The 27,973-nt window shown below is 44.2% G+C and overlaps 1 protein-coding gene across 6 annotated transcripts in view; it reads right to left on the bottom strand.

Moving 5' to 3' along the window:
- Nucleotides 1–27,973, bottom strand: part of SHC3 (SHC adaptor protein 3) — a 191,692-nt gene that overhangs the window by 79,014 nt on the left and 84,705 nt on the right. For all 6 annotated transcript variants that reach the window (XM_059889513.1, XM_059889512.1, XM_059889511.1 and 3 more), the window contains 3 exons: nucleotides 6,257–6,320; nucleotides 3,667–3,786; nucleotides 120–173 (listed from right to left, as the gene is read on the bottom strand). In XM_059889513.1, coding sequence (XP_059745496.1) covers nucleotides 120–173; nucleotides 3,667–3,786; nucleotides 6,257–6,320 — 238 coding nt within the window. The remainder of the gene's footprint in view (nucleotides 1–119; nucleotides 174–3,666; nucleotides 3,787–6,256; nucleotides 6,321–27,973) is intronic.

Here is a 27,973-nt window from a genome sequence, read left to right as displayed (position 1 = left end):
AAATATCTGGTATCACAGTTAAATTTCCTTACAGGGCTCGAAGAGGCATGCTTTTGAAGCAGGGTCCCTTCTCAGCAACTCTGACGAAAACAAGCGAAAACAACACCAGGGGTACTTACCGGGTCTCCCCCGGAGGCGAAGGAGATGGACTGCATATGATGATTCGCTATAATCTGCCAGGCCGAAAACAAGAAACCAAGATGCACCGTTATTACCCTTCCCACGTCTTGGAGAACAAACTGTTGACAGACGATACAAATCAATAAGGTGTCCTGGAAACTGGTAAAATTGGTACCCAATGAAAAGAACAATTATAAAAGTAATAATAATAGATACCCTCGAGTGAACTTTCACAGCATATCAGCTGTTCATTTAACTACTTTGCCAGAATTATCTCATTTATGTCTCACAGCAGCCCTGGGAGGTATGTAACTATTGCAATCCCATTTTGCAGATGAAGAGCCTGAGGCCCCCAGAGGCTAAGCAAGCAGTTGGCTCAAAGCTCTAAAGCTAATAAAAGGCAGAGCTGAGACCTGAACACAGAGGGTCTTAATAACCATGCCTCTTTGAGAAGGAAAACGTCTCACCTACACACCAAAACTGTGCAGTTTGTTTCCAAAGACATAATGGGGTCTAAAGACCCCATAGCTGGAGGGGAGGGAAATGTGGTTGTCCCCAGCTTCATCTGGTTTGTATCATGAGCACACGAATTAGCTTACATCCAAGATCACAATCCATGCCCTCTCCAGCACTCTTGTCATTGATCAATTTAAAAACCAGCAAGAATGTTCCAAGTTAATTTTAAAATAGGAAATTTCCATTAGCATTATCAACTGCAGCATACACAGGAATCCAGTAGACACTGAGCAAATTAGAAGCTGCCCTAAATTTAAAAAGCTACATAAGTCTTCCCTGCTATTTTTATCTTTCCAAAGACAATGCAGTGACACTGAGGTAAATTTTCGGGGGTGGGAACAGTACTCTTGCCTCCAGCCCAGCATAACCAAGTTTGTTTCTGCACAGCCCCCTCGGGCCCTCGCCAGCAGGCAGGCAGGCAGAATTCACAGAGCCGTAATCCTACCATCCAAGGGATTTTTCTGATCGTGCGCCAGTAAAACTCAAAGCAAAGCTATAACTGAATTTCAAGATAAAATGAGATATTTTTAAATGCCTACTTCAGTTGTTGGCACTCACAAAACTACTCATAATCTAGAAAAATCCTGAGCATATACATGAATAAAAACAGTGAGTCCAGCTCTGTAGCCTGTACTCAAACCCAGCTGGATCAAACTAATGGTTGCCTTTTGCAGCTGTTTCCTGCCTCTAGTCTAGGGGTAGGGGGCTCCCAGGAGAGCGATGAGGACGTAGCAGTCCCCCAATGATGACAAACGGTGACTTCTATAGTTGTTCATTTCTGCTTGTTAAGTGTTTTAATTTTTTATTCTAAAGCAGTCCTAAAGCTGAGATTTGGAAATCAAAGATGTCAGAATAAAATGGACATCACATTTGGTCAACATGACCATTACTGTGTCATTTTATGTTGTCCCTTTGGGTAGAGTAGAAATTGAAAAGGAGAGTAAGAAAATGAGAGCTAATTAACTAAAGGATGTGCTTTGCTCTGAGGGTGTTTCGTCTGGTTTCTCCTCCTTGCAAGCTCTGCAGAGGAGAGCTAGCACTGCACTTCTGTTGTCTCTCTGGATTGGGAAGGGCAGGCCCACTCAAGCTCCTTCTCAATTTGCTACAGCCAGGCCTAAACTCGGGAAAGGCTGAGGAATGTGGGCTCTGGCTCCTGCCAAATCTCCCTCAGACTGTGCTCATGTCATCTGCACTGGCATCTCCCAGGACTCTTGAGCCTAGCACACCCTCCCAAGGGCAGGACGATGAGACCAGGACATACCCAACCAGCCCCCTACCCCAGGATGGGGAAGGCCAACCACTGTGACCTCATCCTTTCTGCTCTGAGAGTCTGCCTCTCTCTCTCTTTTTATTTTTTGAGGTGGGACACAAAGTATAATGTGGAATTACAATGATCTCACAGAATTGAGGACCATGGCCTGAGGATTCCTAGAAACAAAAGATGCAACAGTCACATGCAATAAAAATGGAAGAGAACAGATTGCAGTTGCCAAGGGGAGAGAGGGCAGGAGGGAAACATTGAGAGTCGGGGATTAGCAAATGTAAACCATTATATAGAGAATGAATAAACAACAAGGTCCTACACTATGGCACAGGGAAATATATTCAATATCATGTGATAAATCACAATGGAAAAGAATTTTTTAAAGAATATACATATATAAATACATATATAACTGAATCACTTTGCTGTACAATAGAAATTTACAAAACATTGTAAATCAACTATACTTCAATTTGAAAAAAAAGAATGAAAGTGGGCATGTGAGGGAAACCCTGAGGAAACCTATCTCATTAGTTTTCATGCTCAAGCGTGCTACACCCCAAGTCACCACAGTGCTCAGCTAGAGGCAGCTCCAGAGAAAGGCTGAGCCCATTGAATGTTTCTAATCTACCACCAGAGGACTGGTTACCCATCCCTCAGAAGGGCTGGTGAGAAGGAATTATCCATCAGTTGAGTGAGAACAAAGGAATGGAGGGAGAAGTGGCATGCAGTATGCCAAAGCACAGCCTAGGCATTGCCTCTCGTTTCTATGCCAGATCTAGAATTTACTTTAGCATCTGGGGTTGGAGGTGGTGTCCTATTCATCCTAAATGAAGCTGGGCATGCTGCTTGCTTACTTGAGGGTGTGGAAATCAATAAATATGACTATGTTTAGCAAGATGAAGGTAACCCTGGGCATCCCTGGTAACACACTGCAGAGTGGGGAAGTATGTCACTCAGAGGTCTGTGGATTGCCCAGCCTCCTCCATGGAGACACACCTGAATCCCAGCTTACACTGCTGCCAACAGAACCCCAGACTGAGCTGAGCATGTTTACCTCCTTTACTTCCTTTGGCCTTCAGAACCAAAGTTCTCTTGGTTCCAGGATAGCTACTCATACACCCATTTTCCCAGCTGAAGGAACTAACAGTCAAAGAAACTTAAATGACAGACAATGTGGAAAAACCCAACTATCTTAACAGAGTTTGCCTCAGTAAGCTTCATCACCCCCACCTCAGTCAGCCAGGACCCCTCCACACTGGGCATGCCACAGATGCACCATGTCACGTCAACTCCATGACAGTCTCAACCGCGAGAGCCTCCAAAATAATGACCCACTAAGAAATTAAAAATGCTATCAATAAAACCACAGCATGTGACCATTTCAAAGACGATAAATGTGAAAATTAAATGTGGGCTGTAGAACCAACAAAATACAGCATAAGAGAAAACAAAATGGGGCAAAGGGACATTGATAGGAAACTTCTGCATATACAAATACACCTCTTTTTAACTCTAAGTATATCACTGATTTCATGCATTTTCCTTCCCTCCCCCAACAAAAAAAGGTTTATATCAGAATTCAAAAGACCCAATTCCAGCTATCACTCACTTGATGAACTTTAAAAGTGGCCAGAGTTTGTAGACTGGTGAAAGTTTATACAAATATGTTTCACAGGGACCCGATAAAGCTGGAAATGGGAAGCCCTTTCAAGCAGCCATGGTTTGGAGGTTCTGGGCACGGCAGGGCCTGGGCACCTACAGACCTGTTTGGAGTCCGGCGTCCGCAGGTTCAGGCTGGCGGTGGAAATGGTCAGGGAAATGCTCATGCCTGCAAACTGGAGGTTGCTCTTGCCCAAGATGCTAGACAACATTTTGCTCGGAGGCTGTGAAATGAAGAAGCATTATTTTAGCTTTCCATTCTAGGGAGGCCACACTGTCAGGGCCCCCACGCTGTTCTATCTGCCACACCTCCAACCTCCACCATCCCCTCTCATCAGGCCCATGAAGGCAATGTCACAGAAATGAGCTGGGAGGGTGAGATCTGACCCTAACACATCAATTCTAGAGTATGCAGTATGCAAACTAAAACACCTAACATGCACACACTGAGATGAGGACCCTGCAGGAAGGTCAGAGGTGTCAGTACACCAGGCAGCTCGTCTGGGATGCAGTCTCATGGGGGTCACTCATAAGCCTCAGAAAAGCATCACGGGCCACAAGTTTTGCAGCCTCAGAAACTGGTTTCATCCCACCAGGAAACTACTCAGGACTAGACTAAATGGGCCAGCTCATGGGGCTGATGAACAATCAAATGGTCCAGTTAAAACTGTTGGGTCTGGGGCCAGCACAAGGACGGACAGACCCAGTTCTGCTCCAACTGGTGCATTAAACAGTCCTCCAGAATTGTCCTTGGCACAGGGACCAACTGCCCCACCATCCTTCCTTTTCAGATTAGAACATGCCCTCTTCTAAGATGCCAATGCATACTAGTTCTTAACCAGGCAGGCACTATTTTTGAATCCCCTGCCAGAGCTATTTAAAAACAGAGATGCCTGAGGCCCACCCAGGAGATTCTGATTAAGTATACCAGAGTGGAGCCTCAAAATAGAAATTGCTTCCCCCACTTTTGTCAAGAGGATCGTGAGGGAACCCTGAGAACTGCTGGTCAAGTACCATGTGACTATAAAAGCATTCCTGTTTGCAAAATTTTGGAGCCTGCCTGGTCCTCTATGTCTGCCCTGGGCTGATTGAAACACAGGCTAGCGCATCAAGTTGAGCCTTCATCCAAAATATCTGCCTGAAATCCAGTTACTCTGTGGGTTCACAAATGTCTGCAAGCTATGAAAACAGAGCTGACCCACAGCCTTGGAAGCAGCGGAGGCAATGACACAACCTGCCCCAGAACCTCAGCCTTGGGACAGACTCGAAGACAGGGATGCACGAACTCCTCACCATTCAGTCCAGGCTTAGAAAAGTCCAGATGGTGGGTATTTAATTACATATATACTAGACACTTAAGGAAGGAGTTTTTCTATGTTTTCTCTTAACCAAGTTTGTTTTTTTTTTTTCCCTTTCTGGTCCAACCACCTTCAGGATGAAAAGGTCAAGGAATTAAAAGTGCAACCCCTGAAGCCAGGCGGCCTGAGCTTGAGAAGCTCCACCACCTTCTCACACTGTAAGTTCCCATCCCTGTACCTCAGTTTCTATCATCTGTAAAATGGGGATAGCCAGTGGTATTCTAGAGCTGGTTTGTTCTAGCTAAAGAAAGCCAATTATTAATTTTTTAGGAGTTTTATGAGCTGGTGACAAAGAGTTGGACATGACTGAGTGACTGAACAACAACATGAGCTGGTCATTAAAAGGAGCTGCTACCTAAAATTAATTTATGTAGACTTACAATTAAATCAATTACATTTGTAAAACAAGCAATAAATACTCAAAACTCATCACTTCCTAATTGTTGCTACATTATGTATTAGCTATGCTGTTCAGGTTGGTGACTCAGTGGTAAAGCATCCACCTACCAGTACAGGAGATGCAGAAGACTCGGGTTCGATCCCTGAGTCAGAAAGATCCCCTAGAGAAGGAAATGGCACCCCACTGCAGTATCCTTACCTGGAAAATTCCACGGACAGAGGAGCCTGGCAGGCTACAGGGCATGGGGTCACAAAGAGTCGGACGTGACCAAGAGACTTGAGTATGCATGCCCGTGCTCTTCAGGTTACTTATGTCCATGACATGTGGCAGGGATGTTGTGTAACAGTGACCTAAAACATACTTCTTCCCAACTCCCCTTTAGGGATATCAGGTTAGAGCTTGAAATTGGCCATACTGGAGCATTTACACCATGGAAACTGGCAAACAAGACCAATTTAGTGCTTCTCAGTCTCCATCTCCAGCCTCAAGAGCCTGTTGCTCAACTTTTACCAGTACATCCCTGAGGGCATCAACCACAAAGAGTTGCTCTAATGAAATTAATTAATGTACAGAAAAGCTGAGAAGAGCATCTGGCCCTGGTTTACAGGGCTTTAAGTGTAGACCTGGGGTGTTGACTTTGGCAACCCTATCAGTTAGCCTTGAGAGCTAACTGTCCTCATCGACCATATGGCAAAGAGGGAAACTAAGCTCTTTTTGTTTTTAAAAGTGACAAAAGTCATTGTCACTGTAAGTTACCCTCTTTAAACCAACAGATGACTCTTGGTTCCCCACTGCTCAGCCAAAAAAAAAAGTGACAACAGCCAAGCCATGGGAAAGAGAAACTGAACAAGGCGTGTGATTAAAGATGCTGTGTGGTGACAGAAGTGGGGAAAAGCGAAGGAGACACAGGCAGACATAGAGCTGGGAGGACGGTACCTTTCTCTTCCTGAAGGCTCCCTTGGATCCAGGGACAGCTTCACAAACCCGGCTGATGGCTTCCCTAAGAGGACAGGAAGAGAGATCCATTTTATCACATCCATCAGGATTACATAACCCAGATTGTCTACATGTACAAAAAACAAAATAAAAAATCTACAAGCAGTGTATCTTAGAACGTCTGACTGCCAGTATCATAGTTCTATCTGTTGCAATGACCATTTCCTAAGGCTGTAAGATGTATCAATGCCACACTTGCTTTTTTCTTTTTCAACATTTGGTTAAGATTCCATTTTAGAAAATCAGTGCCATGAAGCGCTGAAGTGTACTTTTCTGGATGTTCTCTCCATTGCTGTGGTCATGGCACAAGGCCCAATCCTAATCAAGCACTGCTATTGATCAAGATCCTTCTGAAGTGAGTCAGAATGTAATTAAAAGAAATTCAGTCCTCTGAGTGTTATTCCCAGCTTCTGCAGTTACTAAATATCATAAAATCAAGAGAGTTTTGAAAGAGGAGAGGAACTCCGGGGGTATACAAATGAGCCAGAAATGAGGCTCTGTGCAGGCATTTCTAGAGTAGCTACAATGTGCTGGGCACAGTCTTGAGGAAGGAGACAAGGAATGTAGGTACCAAGGGGGACTGACAGGAGGACCAGCTGCAGAGCGTCTGACCCACAGGCCTGTCCGGGGCAGGAGGCATGAAGCAGTGCATGCATGCTCAGTCATGTCCAATTCTTTGCATCCCTGTGGACTGTAGCCTGCCACATTCCTCTGTCCATAGGATTTTCCAGGCAGGAATACTAGAGTGGATTGCCATGCCCTCCTCCAGGGGATCTTCCTGACCCGGGGATCGAACGTGCGTCTCCTGTATTGCAGACAGATTCTTTACCACTGAGCCGCCCCGGGCACCCACAGGAGCAGTGGGTGGGTACAAAAGTAAGACCAGGTGGAGGCTGCTATAGTCCAGATGCTGGAAGCTGGGCAGAACGTGGCTCTGGTGGGTGCTTGAATGCATGTGTAGCACAGTTTTGTGACTCAGTCTCAGTGAGACATGATAAGTGATATGCCAAGTGAGGCCTCAAAGTCAGGAGCCCCGAAAAGAGCTGGGTTAACTTCTAACTCCCACATGGAAAAGGACAAAATAGTAAAAGAACATTAAAAAAAATAATAAATAGGAATTGGAGACACATTGAATAATAAAGAAGATAATGGGTCCTCAGTAACATTTCAAAACTTTTTCAGCTGAATACTTCTTGCAATTATTTCTATCATCTAAACATTATTACTGTCACAATAGAATGCTTTTAAGAGAAATATGACCTTGTCAAATTAAGCAAGAGACTATTAAGATAAGCTTTACATTTGCCATTCAACTCATTGTAGAGAAAAGAGAAAGAAATACTATTCTAAAAGTTCAGATGCCATAAAAACTGTAGACAATGAATCATCATGACGCAGAAAAAGTTTATTTGAAAGAAACAAATTTTTTTATGTTTATCCTTAGTCATTTATTTTAAAATACTATTATTCTAAAAGTGGTTCTCTCAAAATGATCATCCGAAGTATTTTCTAAAGGTAAACGCCTTATTGAATAGAGTCGAGTCATTTCTCTAGAGAAGCATGCATTTTTTAAAAAGTTACTATATTGTATCTGTTTAATTTTTTTAAAGTTTGATGCCTGTCTGCACTGTGTGTGTTATATTAAATGATATATTTAGCTGAGCAAAGCAGTTCAGTCTCTGATAGTCCCAGCAGGCTAGAAAGACATTATTTGGTGAAAAATTTCCAGTTAGTCATTTTTTAAATACCCCTAGTAAGCATCAGATTTCTTTTCCCTTCCACCAATATGCAAGAGGAAAAAAACTGGTCTTGGATGACAGGCTTCAAGAAAGAAATGTCAAATGTCTACTTTAGTATGTAGCTTTTACACATCATCAAATGTCCCACGGAGTCAAGCCACGAAGCTTGGGCAACAGGCCTTGCTACTATGTACCACTTAGGGAGTTGGGAAAGACCAGTGAGCATTAAGAATGGGATTGTGGTGAAAATGTTGCAAATAATAAACATGGTCTATCAAACAAATCCCATTATCTCTATCCCTCCCATAGACAGATAAGCAGCCATCTCAGGGCATGTTCAGAGACTCAATCTTTTGGCCTTAAACTTTGCAAATGTAAGACCTTCTAGAAATGTCTCAGAGCTCAGGGACTCAGGGAAGTCCTAGGGATCCCCCTTGTGAGCCAGTCTTTAGAATCCCCAAGGAGGTTTGCAAACCAAGCTACTTTTCAGAAAAAATGCTCTCCTTTCATCATTGGCAGAAACTTGTTTCTAATGACCGTATTCCTCATGAGTGTGAATTCTCATTTCAATCAGGTTGATGGTATTCATTTCTGTTTGAAATAGAAATGTGACATAACTATTAATAAGCGCAATAGTTAGATGACTGAAATTAGCTTGAACTTCAAAGTCTAATTTAACTGTAACAATTTTTATTGTCCCTCCTTACTCCCTAGCAGAGTGCCTCTTGGTGATGAGTATTATTTCAACTGGTTCATTTAGCAATCATTATTTAGCCTTTGTATAAGTCCATTTAATCCTAGTTCGAGCCTCCAGTTGTGCTTTTGCCCTGTTTTTAATCATGGAAATTGCATCCTAACATTCTGTCCAGTGAGATCCCATTTTGGTAAGTCAACCATGACCTTGGAGTTCAGTTAATATGAAAATGGAATGTTTGGCACCTCCAGAGTCATCTGAGAGTACAATTACTGGCTTCAATAGCCAGCCCTATATGCTAATCTTTACTTTCTTATGATTTCACCATCGTCCCTTTTTCAGTCTAAAATTCTTATTGTTAGAGCCAGTACCCTTGAGATTTAATAGCTTTTTCATTGGAATACAGTACTAGACCCTTTGAAATCATGCAGCATCACCTTATTCCCTACTCACAATCTCATTGCTGCCTACCTTATCTCCCCAAACACACACACACACACACACACACACATATTTTATAGACTAAAACAATAAAAAGAAGAAAAACAGGACATCTGGGTTATTTCTACACTTATCACTCATATTCTAGTGGGTTGGGTGTGCAACAAACACACACATATAATCACAAATTGCAATCAACTTCATGAAGAAACAAAAAGTAGAGGTATGTAGAATGTGTAGATAAGTAGAACCTGCCACCCTCAAATATGCCTCTCTGGTCTAAGGATCATTTTGACCTGAAGGCAATTGAGAAGAAGCAGATATAAGAAAAGCACCCTGCACTTCCCCTATTTGCCTAAAATTAGGACATGAATTTTCAAAGGTATTTCTTTCTCCTCTCTACCTGGAAGGACAACTGGAGACAATGCTGTGTGTGTGTGTTAGTTGCTCAGTCATGTCTTACTCTTTGTGACCCAATGGACTGTAGCTGATGGCCTGACCATGGAATTCTCCAGGCAAGAATATTGGAGTGGGTTGCGATTTCCTCTTCCCAGGATCTTCCTGACTCAGGGATCGAACCTGGGTCTCCTGCATTGCAGGCAGATTCTACACCCTCTGAGCCACCAGGGAAGCCGGAGACAATGCTAGACCTTGATCAACTAAGAAATGCACCATCGGAATCTGCATAGCAAACCTTGTTCCTAACTATTATTATCCATTAGTTCCCTCATGCATTTTATCTTCCCACAATTTGTCACCCCTAGAAACTCAGTCTTTTTCCTTGTGCCTTGTCAATTCTGTACAGATGTATCCTTCAATTAAGATATAAGCCCAAGTTCTAACCACTTCTTTGTGTTACTCATTGCTGAGTTTCACTGTGTGTATATGCACTGCATGCTTTAATCAACAGTTCATCTTTCTCTCATTACTCTGTCTTCTGTTAGTCTTTATTTTAGGGTCCCAGGCAAAGAACATAGGAGGGTAGAGCACAAAAGTTTTTTCCTCCCCTACAGAATAAATGTCGTAATGTATATCAGTTGAAGGGAAAAGTTACCCAGTGAGGTCATTTAAGTGCCTGGGTAACCATCTAGGAAAAAGTAAGTTGAGTTCCTATCTTATATTTATACAAGTATGCAAATAGATCCTAGATGGATCACAAATTTAATTTGTTTGTGATGAAACCATAAGAGTACTAAAAGAAAACTTGGAAGACTTTTTAAAAATCTCTTAAAATGATACAGAAGCCAGAAAAGAAAATATTGACACAATATCATAAAACTTCATGCACAAGAAAAAATGGCAACATTTCACAATCAAAGAGATAACTGTCCTAATATAAGTCACTAAAGAAAACATCAAAAACCCAATGGAAAATGGGTAAAAGATATGAACAAAGAGTTCACACAGGAAATAAATGGCTCTTGAAAATATGACAAGATTCTCAGCTTTACCATAGTAAGAATACAAATTAAAGCTTATACTAAAAATCAACTTTCACAGCCAAAGATTTAAGCTTGATAAGACTTTGTAGGTAAAGTACCTACATCAGTGAGAATGTGTAAGTTGGTATAGCCTCTATGGGAGCAGACTGGTCATATCCCTGACAGAATGAAAGACGCATAGACCCTTTCATCCAGCAGTTCTACCTTCAGAAATGTATCCTCTAAATACACTCAGAAACAAGATAAAAGACTTACATACAGCACCACTGATTGCAGCAAAGTCTTTAACATGCAGATGGGAAACAATGTCTATCATGGGACCAGTTCAACAACTTATGGTACCTCCATTAAATGAACTATCAATAGCATTGTTGATGGTGCCCTCTCCACTCTCACCTCCCTTTTCCTCCTCAGCTTTCTCCAAGTCACTCTTGTTCACACTAACTGTTCCTGCAAAGTCGCCAACACCCTCCCTGGCACCAAATTGACCCATGATCTCCTGTCCTCACTTCCTTGACATACTTACTTTTCTTGACTTCTTGCTTCCACACTCTTCTGACAAGCTCCACCCTCCTGAGTGTTTCCGGTCAGTTTCTCACCTTCTCCATGACTCTAAGTCGTAGAGAGCCCCAGGGATCTATTCAGCCCAACTCCTCTCTGTCCTCTGTATAACCTGGACAAGTAGATGGTGCAATCTGAGAACAAATTTACTGCCCAAACATCTTCTGTCTAAATCCACTCAGGGAGCCAGCTCCTCCCTGGCTCTGGATGAAGCCCTTGGGCACACCCTACATCTGGTCAACTCACTTCTGGACAAGAAAATGTTCTCAATCACTTACAAATGACTCCATTTTCCTATTTTCAGTGATTTAAAATGTTTAGTACCAGTGTAATAGTTAAAGCCTGGAACATCATTTAAAGTTAGAGCTCTTCTCCTCTGTTAGCAGTGTCTGGAGCCCAAAACCTCCTGGTGGCCAAGGAAGGAGGTGTCTTCCATCCTCTGGACACAGCTGGGATAGAGGTCTGGGGATGCATACAAAGAAGTCAGGGAGCACTGAGGGACACTGCCAGCCCTGGGTCTGGGCCCTCAGGCCAGGATTGAGATTTGCAGCAGACTCCTCTAATAGGCACTCTCATTGCTTCTTATGCAGAATACATCACGAGAAATGCTGGACTGGATGAAGCACAAGCTGGGATCAAGATTGCCAGGAGAAATATCAATAATTTCAGATATGCAGATGACACCACCCCTATGGCAGAAAGTGAAGAAGAACTAAAGAGCCTCTTGATGAAAGTGAAAGGGGAGAGTGAAAAAGTTGGCTTAAAACTCAACATTCAGAAAACTAAGATCATGGCATCTGGTCCATCACTTCATGGTAAATAGAAGGGGAAACAGTGCAAACAGTGACAGACTTTATTTTTGGGGGCTCCAAAATCACTGCAGATGGTGACTGCAGCCATGAAATTAAAAGACACTTTCCCCTTGGAAAAAAAGCTATGACCAACTTAGACAGCATATTAAAAAGCAGAGACATTACCTTGCCAACAAAGGTCCGTCTAGTCAAAGCTATGGTTTTTCCAGTAGTCATGTATGGATGTGAAAGTTGAACCATAAAGCAGGCTGAGCACCAAAGAATTAGTGCTTTTGAACGGTGGTGTTGGAGAAGACTCTTGAGAGTCCCTTGGACTGCAAGGAGATCCAACCAGTCCATTCTGAAGGAAATCAGTCCTGAATATTCATTGGAAGGACTGATGGTGAAGCTAAAACTCCAATACTTTGGTCACCTGATGCGAAGAACTGACTCATTGGAAAAGACCCTGATGCTGGGAAAGATTGAAGGAGGGAGGAGAAGGGGATGGCAGAGGATGAGATGGTTGGATGGCATCACCGACTCAATGGACATGAGTTTGAGTAAACTCTCAGAGAGGGTGATGGACAGGGAGGCCTGACATGCTGCAGTCCATGGGGTAACAAAGTTGGACATGACTGAGGGTCTGAACTTGCTTCTTTGACAGCTCCTTCCCCCTCTCCCAAGAATAGTTGGGTGCCTGTGCTATCAAATAGATAATGTCCATCCTTCATCTACCCACACACCTGCCCCTCCTAGCATCACACCCATGGAGTAGCTCCAGCCTGTTGCTGCTGACACAACCTCATTCTTTAGCTGAATGCTTTCTAGCATGGATTCAGTGGGCTCATGACCCATTAGGGTGCCTCCTGTGCACAGCACCTTCTATCAGCTACAGGTAGTTTCTCTCCAAACACATTTCCTCCTGCTTAAGGTCTCAATGTTGCAATTCTGTTGATCCACTAGGCTGCCTGAGCTCCCGGTGACACATGCCAAAGTCTGTGTCATTTTCTCAAAGCCCATCACTGTGTCTGAAGCAAGAGGAAACCATCTGGCCCCTCCCACATTAGCAGGGTAGAGACCACAAGACACAAGACTCTAGCCAGAGAAATCCTCTCCATAATTCCCAACATCATTCATTATGCCTTCCGGGTGAGTATTGGGAAAACAACAGCAAAGTAGGTTCCACACCCATCTGTGGTGATCCCACACCTCAGCCCTCCAGGAGTGCTGGAGCCATGCCCTGCCTGGACCTCTGCTAAACAAAGGCAGAGTCCAATTTTACTCTGTGGTTACCTCTGCCTATTTCTGTCCTAAGGTGCCTTATTATCTCTAGCTCCAAATGCCTCATTTGTCTTCATCCCCAGCTTCAGTCTTTCCCAGGATGTTGGTACCAGGATTTTATAGACAATTACCACATCCAGTTGCTATCTCCAGCTCATTGTCTAAAGTTTTCTCAGACTTGTTTTCAAACAAAGCCTTGATTGTCCCTACCAAAAGCATTCCTTCCCTGGTCTTCCCATGGTAGAAAACAGGACCATGGTCCAGAGAGCTACCCCCACCCCACACCCAGGAGCTGTCCTTGACCCTCCCATGCCACTCATGGGAGGATCACCAAATCCATCACACCAAATCCATCAGAGCTCTGACCACCGTGGAGAAGCAAGACAGTCTACGCTCTCCAGAAACCTACAGAGCAGAGGAGGAGACCAGCGACTCACGGAATACTCTAGAGAAAGCAGTAGCCAGAGCGCGTGCACTGTCAACTACCAGAAGGCAATTCTGTCTTTGAGAGAAGCAAAAAGGCAGGTACATTTTGTCCACAGAGAGGCCTCCGTGCTAAAGGAGCTGGAGGCCAGGGGTGGTAGAAGATCTCAGGAGAAAATACAGACTGGAAATGGGATCAGAGAAGCATGACATGATGGAAGTATAAGGAGCAGCCTCAGGGAGCAATGGGTGGTCTGGGAAACAGCAGACTGGGTCAGATTTGCAGAGGGCAGGGAGAAAGAAACAGATGGGTTTAAAATTCAGACCGAGATCCAAGAAGTATTCAGAGGTGCTCTGAGGAGTGACAAACAGAGGCCTTTTAAATAGGGCTGATATTGGCCATTATCAAAAAACCTACAAACAATAAATGCTGGAGAGGGTGTGGAGAAATGGGAACCCTCTTGCACTTTTGGTGGGAATGTAAATTGATACAGCCACTATGGAGAACAGTATGGAGAGCTACCATATGACCCAGAAATCCCACTACAGGGCATATAACCAGAGAAACCATAATTTAGAAAGATACATGCACCCCAATGTTCATTGCAGCACTATTTACAATAGCAGGTACATGGGAGCAACCTAAGAGTCCATCAGCAGAGAAATGGAATAAGAAAATGTAGTACATATACAATGGAGTATTACTCCGCCTAAAATAGGAATGAAATTGGGTCATTTGTAGAAACATGGATGGACCTTGAGACTGTTGTACAGAGTGGGATAAGTCAGAAAGAGAAAAACAAATATTGTGTATTAACAAGTATATGTGGAATCTAGAAAAATGGCATGATGATCTTATTTGAAAAACAGAAATAAAGACACAGACGTAAAGAACAAACATATGGACACTAAAGCAGGAAGGAAAGGGTGGGATAAATTGGGAGATTGGAACTCCATACATATACTATTGATACTATGTATAAAATAGATAGGAGAAGGCAATGGCACCCCACTCCAGTACTCTTGCCTGGAAAATCCCATGGATGGAGGAGCCTGGAAGGCTGCAGTCCATGGGGTCGCTGAGGGTTGTACACGACTGAGCGACTTCACTTTCACTTTTCACTTTCATGCATTGGAGAAGGAAATGGCAACCCACTCCAGTGTTCTTGCCTGGAGAATCCCAGGGACAGGGAAGCCTGGTGGGCTGCCGTCTATGGGGTCGCACAGAGTTGGACACGACTGAACTGACTTAGCATAGCATAGCATAAAATAGATAACTAATGAGAACCTATTGTACAGCTTAGGTAACTCTACTCAATGCTCTGTGGTGACCTAAATGGGAAGAAAATCCAAAAAAGAGGGGATATATGTATATGTAGAGCTGATTCGTGGCGAAGGCAATGGCACCCCACTCCAGTGTTCTTGCCTGGAGAATCCCAGAGCCTAGTGGGCTGCTGTCTATGGGGTCACACAGAGTCGGACACGACTGAAGCGACTTAGCAGCAGCAGCAGCAGATTCATTTTCCTGTACAATAGAAACTAACTCAACATTAAAGAAATAGGGTTGATATGATAGAAATAAAATTGAATGGACATTACCTAGCAGCAGTATGCCAGACAGAGAGGACTGAGAAACAGCAGGCAGGGAGACCAGCCCAGACTTCTGTGGTGAAAATGACAAGAAAAAGAGGCGCATTTGGAGAAGAAAACTCAACAGGCCTGCCTGATAGTGGTGAGTAGAGCTAAGAGTGGGGCCATAGACAGCTCACTCTCACTATTAGGATGGCCTCTATCTTCCCCCAAAGATGCTTGAAAGTGGCCCATTATCTCCATCGTGAAGCCATGAGACAGGCAGGCAAGGTATGAGAGCCAACACCCAGCAAGGATGGGGCCAGGAGGCTGCCAGTCAGGGTCAGAGGGGACATGGATGCTCAACATGCCAGGAGGAGGACTTAGAGCAGATGGCTTCTTCCCAGCTTCATCCATGCAGATGGATGGAAATTTCCCAACACCTACAATCTAAAGCATCATACAGGATTAAATACAATTTTAGGCATCAAAAATACCTCAAATTTAATTTGTCAAAAGGAATTTCACCATAACAAGTCAAAACCACTTAAGTTTTCCAACAATAGGTATGTTGCAAGCAGAAACAGCCATGGATTTTGAAATCTCTGTACCACTTGAAGAATCAGTAAGATACCAAAGCAAGTTCCCAACTGTCACAATTTTACTGTCAACTCTGCCATTGTTATCCCAACATTCCCAATGTTTGTGATTTGCCCCAGACATATGTACACAGTAGGTGTCAATAAATACTGGTTGCTGATTACTAAACAGATACAAAAACTAGTATCCTATAATTTCTCATTTAAAATAAAAGCCCAACAGAAAAGTAGAAAAGACATTCCTTAAGCACCTTGATATCCCCAAGTGAAACATAAACCCTTGAGATTGCTAAAAATGTCTGAACCAAAGAGAAAGCTCCCTGAGACAATATTAAACCTAATATTCCTAATGGTTTAAATAACTAATGTCTGCTCAAGATGTGTGGTGGTCTGTGGTGGTCACAGACATCTCTGGCTGAGAGTTCAAACCCTTGCCTTATTTATTCTTATGAGTACTTCCACTGCATTTTCTTTTCCCCTTTAACATTCTCATTGGTGGGTTAGAAAAAGTGCTCCCAATTCAACTGTTTCAAGCTGCTGATAAGCCAATCAAAGAGAAAGGTATACCTCATAATTGCTCTTTTTGGACAGGCACAAGTTTATAAAAAGCCAAATTCTCAGGTAATCAGGATGAGTCCATGACCCACACTGTGCTACAGGCAAGGCAGTCCCACTTCCCTCTGAATGCCAGCCACCAAGAGATTAAATGGGGCTGCCCAAAGAAGCGTGGAATCCACAGACCTTGGAAACCCTGCCTATATCTATCTTTAATGCCAGCTTTTAAGAGAGATTCATCTTCTGAGATCAAATACCACAGGCTCTAAAGAACCCAATGCCACTGAAACCTGCTTCCTTATAGCACAGCAGAAATATAGAAGAAGCAAGCAAACCTGACCTCAAAATCTCTGACCCTTTGGATACACATACCAAAAGCAAACCAGTCAATTCTAAAGGAAATCAACCCTGCATATTCAATTGGAAGTACTATTGCCAAGGTTGAAACTCTAGTACTTTGGCCACCTGACATGAACAGCTAACTCATCAGAGAACACCCTGATGCTGGGAAAGATTGAAGGCAAAAGGAGAAGAGGGTGACAGAGGATGAGATGGTTGGAAGGCATCACTGATTCAGTGGACATGAACTTGGGCAAACTCGGGGAGAGAGTGAAGGACAAGGAGGCCTGGTGTGCTGCAATCCACAGGGTCACAAAGAATCCGACACGACTGAGCAACTGAACAGCCACCAAAAGCAAAAGGGGGCCTGACATTTTCCAGGCTCTGTTCTACATGCTTTCAAGGTATGTGTGCGTGCTCAGTCACTTCAGTCGTGTCTGACTCTTTGCAACCCTATGGACCATAGCCTGCCAGGCTCCTCTGTCCATGGGGATTCTCCAGGCAGGAATACTGGAGTGGGATGCCATTTCCTTCTCCAGGGGATCTTCCTGACCCAAGGACCGAATCCGCGTCTCTTTCAAGGTATGGCATCATTTAATCCTCACACATCCTTGGCAGATAGGACCACTGATTCTGGTTTTACAGTTGAGGAGATGAAGACACAGAGTAGTTAAGCGAAGTGTCTGAGATCACACAGCCAGCAAGCTTTTGAGCCTGCTTGGAGTCCTGGGACTGAACCCTCAGCTCCAAGACCAGATCACATCCACAGAGATGGTGCATATTTTGAATCTGTCTCTCTCTGGACCTCGGGAGAGCCCACCCACATGTTCCTCAGCAAGGTCACCAGCAACTGACTCAGAATCTTAGCATCCTCACCACCTCAGAACTACATAAGGCCTTGGAAGTCCTCAACACCATTTCTAACCCACTGGGGACCTTGAGTGGTGGGAAAGATGAGGGTTGTGAGTAAAAAAAACAGGTGCCATAATATCCAAAACCTATGGAATGGATAAATAAACCATATTTGAGTAAAATTGTGCCAGAAGTGAAAAAGAGCAGACTACAGATCCACACAGAACATGAATGAGTGTGAACAAAGTTATATGCATGAGGGAGGTCAGACAAAAGAGAGTAAGTGCTACCTGATTCCACATATATAAAAATTCCAGGAAATGCACACCAATCTATATGTGATGGTGCTCTGTGTGTGACTGGGAGACCACAGGAGGAACGAGCCTGTTCCCATACTCCCTGGGAGAAGCCTGAGTCCAAGATTCCCAACCACGTCTGGTCAAGTCAGGACAGGTTTCCATCATCAAGCCTCTCTGTGGCTCTAGTCTTGGCTGCACTGCCTAAATCTGGAACAGACACCTGCTCTTCCTTCACTCCGTCCTCTGCGTTCACTTTCCTTTGTAAAATGGCAGCTACAGCATTGTGGGTGTCCCTTTGGCCAGACAGCTCAGACACTAGGCTGGGCTGGCTCCCGTGCTGTGCTCTGTACTGCACTGCAGACCCAGAAGCCATTGCCCAATGAGATCTTCCCCTTTAGGATCCTGTGGGTGGATGGATGCAGTTCTCAGAGGCAGCAGCTAAAAATAGGTTTAGCCAACAGGAGGATCTCCAATGCAGCCCTATTTAACAGTCCTGAGCCTCGCACAGACATGTCCTCTGTCATTATTTTCTGTATATCATGACATTTTGACATCTTAAAGAAACTTTCTAGCTGGGGACAGACCACTCCTCTGGGATTAGCTGATTCTTTAGAGACAGAAAAGGGCCCAGTGGAGCACCAGTGACATGCCAATGAACAAATTCAGAGCCAGGCCTCCTCTCTCAGGCCCCTGCACCCCAGAGGCAGCATTCCTCTGCCTCTCTCATCACCGGACTGGGTGCCAGGCGACTGCTATAGCTCAGAACCCACAGGAGTTATTCAAGCTAGCTAGGCTGGACTGCACACACCGCCCTGTCTTGCCTTTCCCATGGAAACCCCAGCAGATACTCTGGCCTAAACCTCTTCCCTCCTGGCCTCTGCTTCCTGCTCCCTCCTGTGCCTCCTGACATCAGGGCGGGGGGAGCTCATGCCAGCCTCACAGAAACTCAGGCGCTGTCTCAGTCTGAACACCTCCTCTTCTCTTCTCTTGTGGGGGCCACCACAGTGAGCTTCCCCTTTCAGAGCAGCCACTGGAGGTTGAAGGAGGAGTGAGGAGGAGCCCTGGGGAGCCCAGGGGTCAGAGAAGGGAAGGGGAGGGAGAGGCAGGCAACTCCCCACGCTCCCGTCTCTTTCGAGGACCTACTTCATTGGTCCCCAAACATCCTTTCTGTCACCATTTTATTAATAATAGAACAGCAACAGATTCTTATATAAACAAACTCCAGAAGATGAGCAGCATGGAATATAGGAAGCCAAAGTACAAATTCCTAGAAATAAAGACCACATAGACACAATGGGTTGTTTTTCTCAAAAAGATGTTTAATATCAGGCAAGAACTACAAGGCGGTCAATCAAAAGGGTGATTACAGCGCCCTGTGGGTAAGGAGGCGGAGACCCCAGAGAGGTGGGGAAGTGCAGGATTAGGGGAGTGGGCAGGGCAGGAGCCTCACTGTGGAGAACAGAGAATTCAGGGCTCAGGATACAGCACCTGGCTAGACCCAAGGTGGCCAGGGCGCTCCAAGGGTGTGAAGGTCCCCCTCCGCAAGTCCTCAGATAGTGCCTTTCAGACAGACAGTACATCTGGAAAGCAAGAGAGAAAATCTGGTTTGATTCTTCCTCATGTACAAATGGTGTTAATCTCACCCCTTCCTATGGGAGGTACCCATCATGTGGGTGTTTATTTAAACAAGCGACATTTCCCTTCTCTGATCATTCAACAAACTCTGTGCATCACAGGCTGTTCCATTTGGAGAGAGTTCCCTTCTTAGCCCTCTTGTCTGACTTTCTGTCTGTATTTGGCTGTTTCTATGTAGTGTGAAAACAAGTCCCTCTGATTGATTTTGCAGAAAAGAAAGGAAGAGGGAAGGAGATGGGGCTTGAGGGAAACATTAGAAAACAATAAATAAACTTTCAAAAAAATATGCTTGAGCAGCTGCCTGTGTGTGGAGGTAATTCTCAATTTAAGGGGCAGAGCAAGAGCGGACTGGGGGCCTGGGACCCAGAGGGTAGATCTTCAGGCTCCCTGCAAACAAGGACTCTAAGCTGTAGGAGGGGGCCTCACACGAACACACACACACACACACACGCATACACATATATGCTCATTCCATGGGAGCCAGCACCCCAAGAGTAAGGAAATTGGCCTCTGCTGTGTGCCTTCACACCCCTCATCTCCCTGAGTTACCACCCCTGAGATGTATCCAGCATCTTTCCCCTTTGGGAAAAATGAACTAAGATAAAATGAATTCCCTGGGAGCTCAGCTGGTAAAGAATCCACCTGCAAAGCAGGAGACCCCAGTTCAATTCCTGGGTCTGGAAGACCCACTGGGGAAGGGATAGGCTACCCACTCCAGTTTTCTTGGGCTTCCCTGTGGCTCAGATGGTAAAGAATCCAAATGCTATTTGGGAGACCTGGGTTCGATCCCGAGGTTGGGAAGGTCCCCTGGAGAAGGGAATAGCTACCCACTCCAGTATTCCTGCCTGGAGAATTCCATGGGCAGAGGAGCCTGGCAGGCCACAGTCCATGGGGTCTCAAAGAGTCAGACACGACTGAATGACTTTCATTTTCACTTTCAAAATGAATTCAGTTCAGAGAAGGTACTTAATTCTTCCCAGAATCACATTATATTAGAAGAGTCAAAATCTGAATTAGATCCTTGGGGCTCCACAGCCCTGAGCCTCCTTAGAGGTGATGATGGGGAAGCCCTGGCCACCTTAACTCACCTGATGCACTCAGTGACCCAGGGACTGCCTGCCATCAGCCACTGTGAGCAAGGAAACAGGCACCTCCATGGTCACACAGGAAGACGGGACCCCCGGCTCAGGTGTGAGATCCTGCCCCGTCGCCACAGCCCACAATGACCAGAGGCAACACCACTGGGTATGTAGCACTGCTAGGTGAGGCTGAGCACGGCCCCAGAGTTCCAAGCTTTCATCTCTTGCAAGGATGCTCAGCATTCCAGAGTTGAGCTCTGCACTTCAAAAGCTACTCAAGCACACCACTGGGTCCACACACAATCCCAGGAACCCACACAATGGGTGGGCACTCAGCATTGATGAGCCAGGTCAGGTCAGAAGAGAACCTTTAGACCCAGCATCTCACTTAGATCACAAGAGGCAGGGGGGCAGACATTCGAACTCCTGTTCATTTCACTCTCCTCTTGGGGTGTGGGGAGACCAAGCAGATCATGTGAGACCACAAGGCCAGCACTGGCACTAGGGTAGGCCTGGACCAGCCCTTCCCACTTGAGGGTCGAGCGTGTGAAGAGTAGCCAGACCCAGTGGGCAGTGGGGACAGAAACAAAGAAGAGCCACCTGCGTGGGATCTATTCAGAGCTGATACAAGAAGTGAGACCAAACGCGTGGAGTGTGGAGGAGGAAGGGCCACATCCAACCTCACACTGTGTGACATGACAAAGGCCTCAGAGAAAGGAAAGACCACGGGCCTTCAAGTGCAGGGTCAGAGCAGGGAAGTCCTTTGCTAATGGGCACAGGCTGACCCTCTAGGGGTTTTGGTGGGCTCTCTGTTGAGAAGGGTGCCAAATGCCATGCAGGAAAGGGGAGGACAAGCAAAGATGTAGAAACAGAGAGAAGGGAGGGTGGGCCCTAGTGGACCAGGAGGAGCCTGGAAGGCAGCTACAGAGCCCAGAGGGCTGGTCTGGAGTGGGACCTTGGACAGGAAACAAAGAAACAGGCAAGTTACCCACAAGGGTGGTGTTGTGAACATCATGGGAGAAATTATGTTGTTGAAGAGATGTAAAGGAAAAATTACTGGGAAGAAAGATGGAAGTCTGGTAACGTAGAGACAAACAAGAAAGACTCTTCGTTCTGATAGCAGTGAGCATATAGAAAGGGGAATGGTGGGGTGAAGGGTGGGGAGCCCTACACATATGGATGACAAGACACAGAGTGGAGTGTAACACGTGGGGCAGCACCTGTATGAAGACAAACATAAAATGTCATCACAGGACATAACGAGGTCTGAATGAATGTCCCCAGATACAAAGACATCATAGACATGCAACTTCTCCCCAATACAATAAATTAATTTGATTATAATTGTAATCCTAATGAGATCTTTTTGTACTCAACAGTATGATATTAGAATGCACAAGAAAGTTCAAAACTTGAGAAGAAAAGGCTTTAAACAACAAGAAAGACTAATGAGGAGCAATGCCTCCTACAAGATCAGGAACATGGCTATACCACCACCAAGATCAAGAACTGTAGGTTATTGGTACACAGAAGACAAATCTGTAGGTAGACTAATATAGGACACAGAAACAGAGCCAAGGGTATAGGGAATTTAGTAGATGAAAAAGTGGAATTTGGGCTTTCCTGGTGGCTCAAGGCTTTCAGGTGGTAAAGAATCCGCCTGCCAGTGCAGGAGATGTGGGTTTAATCCCTGGGTCAGGAAGATCCCCTGAAGAAGGGAATGGCAACCCACTCCAGTAATTTTGCCTGGAGAATCCCATGGACAGAGGAACTTGGCGGGCTACTGTCCATGGTGTCGCAAAGAGTTGGACACAGTTCAGTTCAATTCAGTTCATCAGTCATGTCCGACTCTTCACGACCCCATGGACCACAGCATGCCAGGCCTCCCTGTCCATCACCAGCTCCCAGAGTTTACTCAAACTCATCTCATCAAGTCGGTGATGCCATCCAACCATCTCATCATCTGTCATCCCCTTCTCTTCCCGCCCTCAATCTTTCCCAGCATCAGGGTCTTTTCAAATGAGTCAGCCCTTCGCATCAGGTGGCCAAAGTATTGGAGTTTCAGCTTCAACATCAGTCCTTCCAAAGAACACTCAGGACTGATCTCCTTTAGGATGGACTGGTTGGATTTCCTTGCAGTCCAAGGGACTCTCAAGAGTCTTCTCCAACACCACAGTTCAAAAGAGTTGGACACAACTAAGCGACTAAGCACACACACACAAGGTGGAATTCAACTCAGCTTGAGATGCCGTTTGGGCACTTGTACCTTATGAGAGGTGAACTAAAAAATCCAGATGCAAAAAATAAAGTAAAATATTAATAATCATTAGTGTGATCTTACAGTGAGGGAAACATTGTATTGCAAACTACAATTGTGTGTGCAAAAAGCTCCCCCAAATTGACAAGAAAATGAAAAAGAACCCAACAGAAAAATAGTCAGGTGATGTAAAAGTGATTCATTAAAAAGGAAAGGAAACCAGCTGGCAAATATGTGTGAGAAGGTGCCACCTTTCTGGTGCACAAAAACCTTAAAGGAAAACAAAAGCAACATTGTTTTGACCATAAAACTGGTAAAATTAACATTAAGACTCAGTGCTCAAATGTATAAAAAAAAAATGAGTGGGGGCTGTATTTATAAATTGCTCAAAATGGTGTGAACTTGAGAAGCGACCCTGCAGCAGCCCCATGTCAAGGAATCCTATGAAAACCTGAGCTTCAGCACCAAGGACAGAGTTGCCTGTGACCTTACAGGGTGGCTTTGTCCAGAAAACAACAGATATGGGAGGAGCTGACTAAATTGGCCCATAGCCATAATGACTTGGCAGCCATTACAAAATGAAGGAGTCAGACCCAAATCTACTGATTTGTTCATGAAGAAGGCAAATTGTGGAAATCAGTGTAGTATCAATTTATTTTTAACAAAAAGAGTGGGGAGTTACTATGCGTGTGTGTATGTGTGCTATATATGTGTGGTGTGTGATGTGTGGTGCATGTGTGTGTGTGTGTGTGTGTGTGCTATATATATGTGGTGTGTGATGTGTGGTGCGTGCATGTGTGTGCAGTGTGTGAGTGCAAAAAAGAAAATGTGATTACCTGTTACCTCACCTCAAGTAGCTATGACTGGAGCAGAGAAACTTTACCTTTTCTTTCTGTACTTCTATCCTTTTTAACTCATTATAATAAGCACCTACTGTATTAATGAAATTTTTAAAGAAAAACAAGTTTAATAGAACAAGAAATCAGTCTATGTGGTCACATACATCAGTAATTCCTCTTTTTTATTGCTAAATGGTATTTATAGCAGGTACATACCAGAATTTGTTTATTTATTTACTGGCTGATCAATGGGGTTGGGCTGTTTATAGCTTGGGTCTATTATGAATTATAATCCTGTGAACATCCACCTGCTGTGCATATATGTTTTGCTGGCTTATCTGGTAAGTTTATATCAATTTCATTTAAAAAACTGTCCAAGAACTTCCTTAGTAGTTCATGGCCAGGATTTCACACTCCCAATGCAGGGGGCCTCTGGTCAGGTTTGATCCCTGGTCAGGAAATTAGATCCCACATGCTGCAACTACAGATCTTGAGTGCTGCAACTAAGACCTGGTACAGCCAAATAAATAAAATAAATACATTTAAATAACTTTTTAGAAAAAAAACTGTTCAGCTACTTTCCAAAGTGTTGTGCCATTTTGCATCCTTAACAGCAATGACACAATCACGTTGCTGGGGCCCTCAAAGCATTGTGGGGAATGGAGGAAGGCAGACACAGAAAACCTCTTTCGGCATGATTTTGTTCACGTGAAATTCTAGAAAAGGCAACATTAAAGGACCAGAAAGTACTATAGTTGCGTGGGGCAGACTTGGGGATGGCTATCAACTACAAAAAGCATAGGGAATTTGGAAGAGGGGACAAAAATCTTCTGCAATGAAATGACTGTATACAACTGCCATCACTCCTCAAACTGTACACTTACAATAGGTGGATTCTATCTGTGTAAGTCAGACCTCAATGAACCAAGGGGAACATTTATAACAACAAAAATTTCTAATGAAATAAGAAACATGGCCTACACTTGGTGCACACTAAGGTGCATATCCAAGAGAAATGCATGCGTGCATTCCCTGGAAGAGATGCACAAAGCCATGCATAGCAGCCTGTGGCATCACAGTCCCTGGGTACCATTCATCAGTAGAAACAACAGACAGCAAGAATGAACGTCGAAGAGGAAACAGGAAACGATGAGAGAAAGGAAAAAGACTGGCACAAGGACAGGGTATATGCTTCCATTTATAAGAAGTTCAAGAACAGGGTCGGGGTTTACTGGCTTGGGAAGCCACAGAGGGAGTTCTGGGGTCTGGGAACGTTCTAAGTCTTGATCTGGGTGTCAGCTGTTCAGTGTATGCGTGTGTAAAATTCCAGTGAATTATACGCTGAATATTTGGACACTCTACAGGAGGTATGTTATATTAATATCTCAATGAATTCATTGTTAAACACCAACAAAAATGAAAATTCAAACAACAAAACCAGTCAGCAGGACTGGAATGTATTCTGCTACATTAGGACCCACTGTCATTAGGACCCACTGTAGCTTTTGAAGCCAGAGAAAAAAGTGATGAAAATTTTGGAACAGGGATGTGATCTTTTTAAAGGAAAAATTGGAGGAGGAAGTGTTACTGGGCAAATATTTAGGGGTCAAATGTGAAAGTGAGTCTCTGCGGCTAAAGAATCCTGGGGAGAGCTGAGGTGGGATGAAAGGAAAGTGAGAATATAAGAGGTGTTTTCAAGCAGAGCACACACAGGCTGAAGACACTGACTCTGAGTCTGGTGACAGGGTAATGTTATTATCAAGGTAGGAAGATTGAAAAAGTAATAATATCCACAACTAATACTTATGGAGTGTTTGTTCAGTGACTGGCCCTGTTCTATTTATTTTGAGCATATGAATATTTTAATATTATGATTCCCATTCTACAGGTGAGAACCTAAGACCAGAGAGGTTAAATGGCCCATCTGAGGTCACACAACTGGGAGGTGGTGGTGGGGAATGGATCTAGTTTGCATCATAAGCCCTGGATGTGGGAAGAAATTTGACAAGTTCAGACTGGGGCACCTGGCATTCAGAGTCACAGTGAACATCCATTACCTATGAAGGGATCAAAGGTGAACTCACATGCGAAAGGACTTTGAGATAAAAAAGCAAAACACTGTAAATAATAATTTCTGTTAAAGCCACAGTGATGTTATTGTATGGCGGAGGCCAACACAATATTGTAAAGCAATTGTCCTCCAATAAAAAAAGAAATAGAGAAGCCACAATGAGATGCCAAGTCATACCTATCAAGATGACTATGATTAAAATAAAATTTTAAGTAAACTGAAAATAGTAAGTGTTGGCAAAGATGTGGAGAAACTGGAACACTTGTTCATTGCTGGTAGGAAAGTAAAATGGTGCTGCTGTGGGAAGTGGCATGAAAGTTCCTCAAAAAATTAAGCACAGACTGACCATGAGAGCTGTGAAAATGTTAGTCGCTCAATCATGTCTGATTCTTTGCGACCCCATGGACTCTAGCCCATCAGGGTCCTCTGTCCATGGGATTTTCCAAGCAAGAATGCTGGAGCGGGCTGCCATTTCCTTCTCCAGGGGATGCTCTGGGTCTCCTGCATTGCAGGAAGATTCTTTACCATCTGAGCCACCGAGAACACCTAAAACTGACCATATGATACAGCAATTCCATTTTTGGGTGTATATCCAAAAAATTATATATATATATACATATATACACACACACACACATATATATATATACACACACACACACACACATATATATCAGATCAGTTCAGTTCAGTCGCTCAGTCGTGTCCGACTCTTTACGACCCCATGAATCACAGCACACCAGGCCTCCCTGTCCATCACCAACTCCCGGAGTTCACTCAGACTCACGTCCATCGAGTCAGTGATGCCATCCAGCCATCTCATCCTCTGTCGTCCCCTTCTCCTCCTGCCCCCAATCTTTCCCAGCATCAGGGTCTTTTCCAATGAATCAACTCTTCGCATGAGGTGGCCAAAGTACTGGAATTTCAGCTTTAGCATCATTCCTTCCAAAGAAATCCCAGGGCTGATCTCCTTCAGAATGGACTGGTTGGATCTCCTTGCAGTCCAAGGGACTCTCAAGAGTCTTCTCCAACACCACAGTTCAAAAGCATCAATTCTTTGGCGCTCAGCCTTCTTCACAGTCCAAATCTCACATCCATACATGACCACAGGAAAAACCATAGCCTTGACTAGACGGACCTTTGTTGGCAAAGTAATGTCTCTGCTTTTCAATATGCTATCTAGGTTGGTCATAACTTTCCTTCCAAGGAGTAAGTGTCTTTTAATTTCATGGCTGCAGTCACCATCTGTAGCAAATTTGGAGCCCAGAAAAATAAAGTCTGACACTGTTTCCACTGTTTCCCCATCTATTTCCCATGAAGTGGTGGGACCGGATGCCATGGTCTTCGTTTTCTGAATGTTGAGCTTTAAGCCCACTTTTTCACTCTCCACTTTCACTTTCATCAAGAGGCTTTTGAGTTCTTCTTCACTTTCTGCCATAAGGGTGGTATCATCTGCATATCTGAGGTTATTGATATTTCTCCCAGCAATCTTGATTCCAGCTTGTGTTTCTTCCAGTCCAGCGTTTCTCATGATGTACTCTGCATATAAGTTAAATAAACAGGATGACAATATACAGCCTTGACGAACTCCTGTTCTTATTTGGAACCAGTCTGTTGTTCCATGTCCAGTTCTAAGTGTTGCTTCCTGACCTGCATACAAATTTCTCAAGAGGCAGATCAGGTGGTCTGGTATTCCCATCTCTTGAAGAATTTTCCACAGTTTCTTGTGATCCACACAGTCAAAGGCTTTGGCATAGTCAATAAAGCAGAAATAGATGTTTTTCTGGAACTCTCTTGCTTTTTCCATGATCCAGCGGATGTTGGCAATTTGATCTCTGGTTCTTCTGCCTTTTCTAAAACCAGCTTGAACATCAGGAAGTTCACAGTTCACATATTGCTGAAGCCTGGCTTGGAGAATTTTGAGCATTACTTTACTAGCGTGTGAGATGAGTGCAATTGTGCGGTAGTTTGAGCATTCTTTGGCATTGCCTTTCTTTGGGATCAGAATGAAAATTGACCTTTTCCAGTCCTGTGGCCACTGCTGAGTTTTCCAAATTTGCAGGCATATTGAGTGCAGTACTTTCACAGCATCATCTTTCAGGATTTGGAATAGCTCAACTGGAATTCCATCACCTCCACTAGCTTTGTTCATAGTGATGCTTTCTAAGGCCCACTGGACTTCACATTCCAG

This window comes from Bos taurus, chromosome 8 (assembly GCF_002263795.3).
Source record: "Bos taurus isolate L1 Dominette 01449 registration number 42190680 breed Hereford chromosome 8, ARS-UCD2.0, whole genome shotgun sequence".
Lineage (NCBI taxonomy): Eukaryota > Metazoa > Chordata > Mammalia > Artiodactyla > Bovidae > Bos > Bos taurus.
This window is presented reverse-complemented; position numbering and strand designations above follow the sequence as displayed.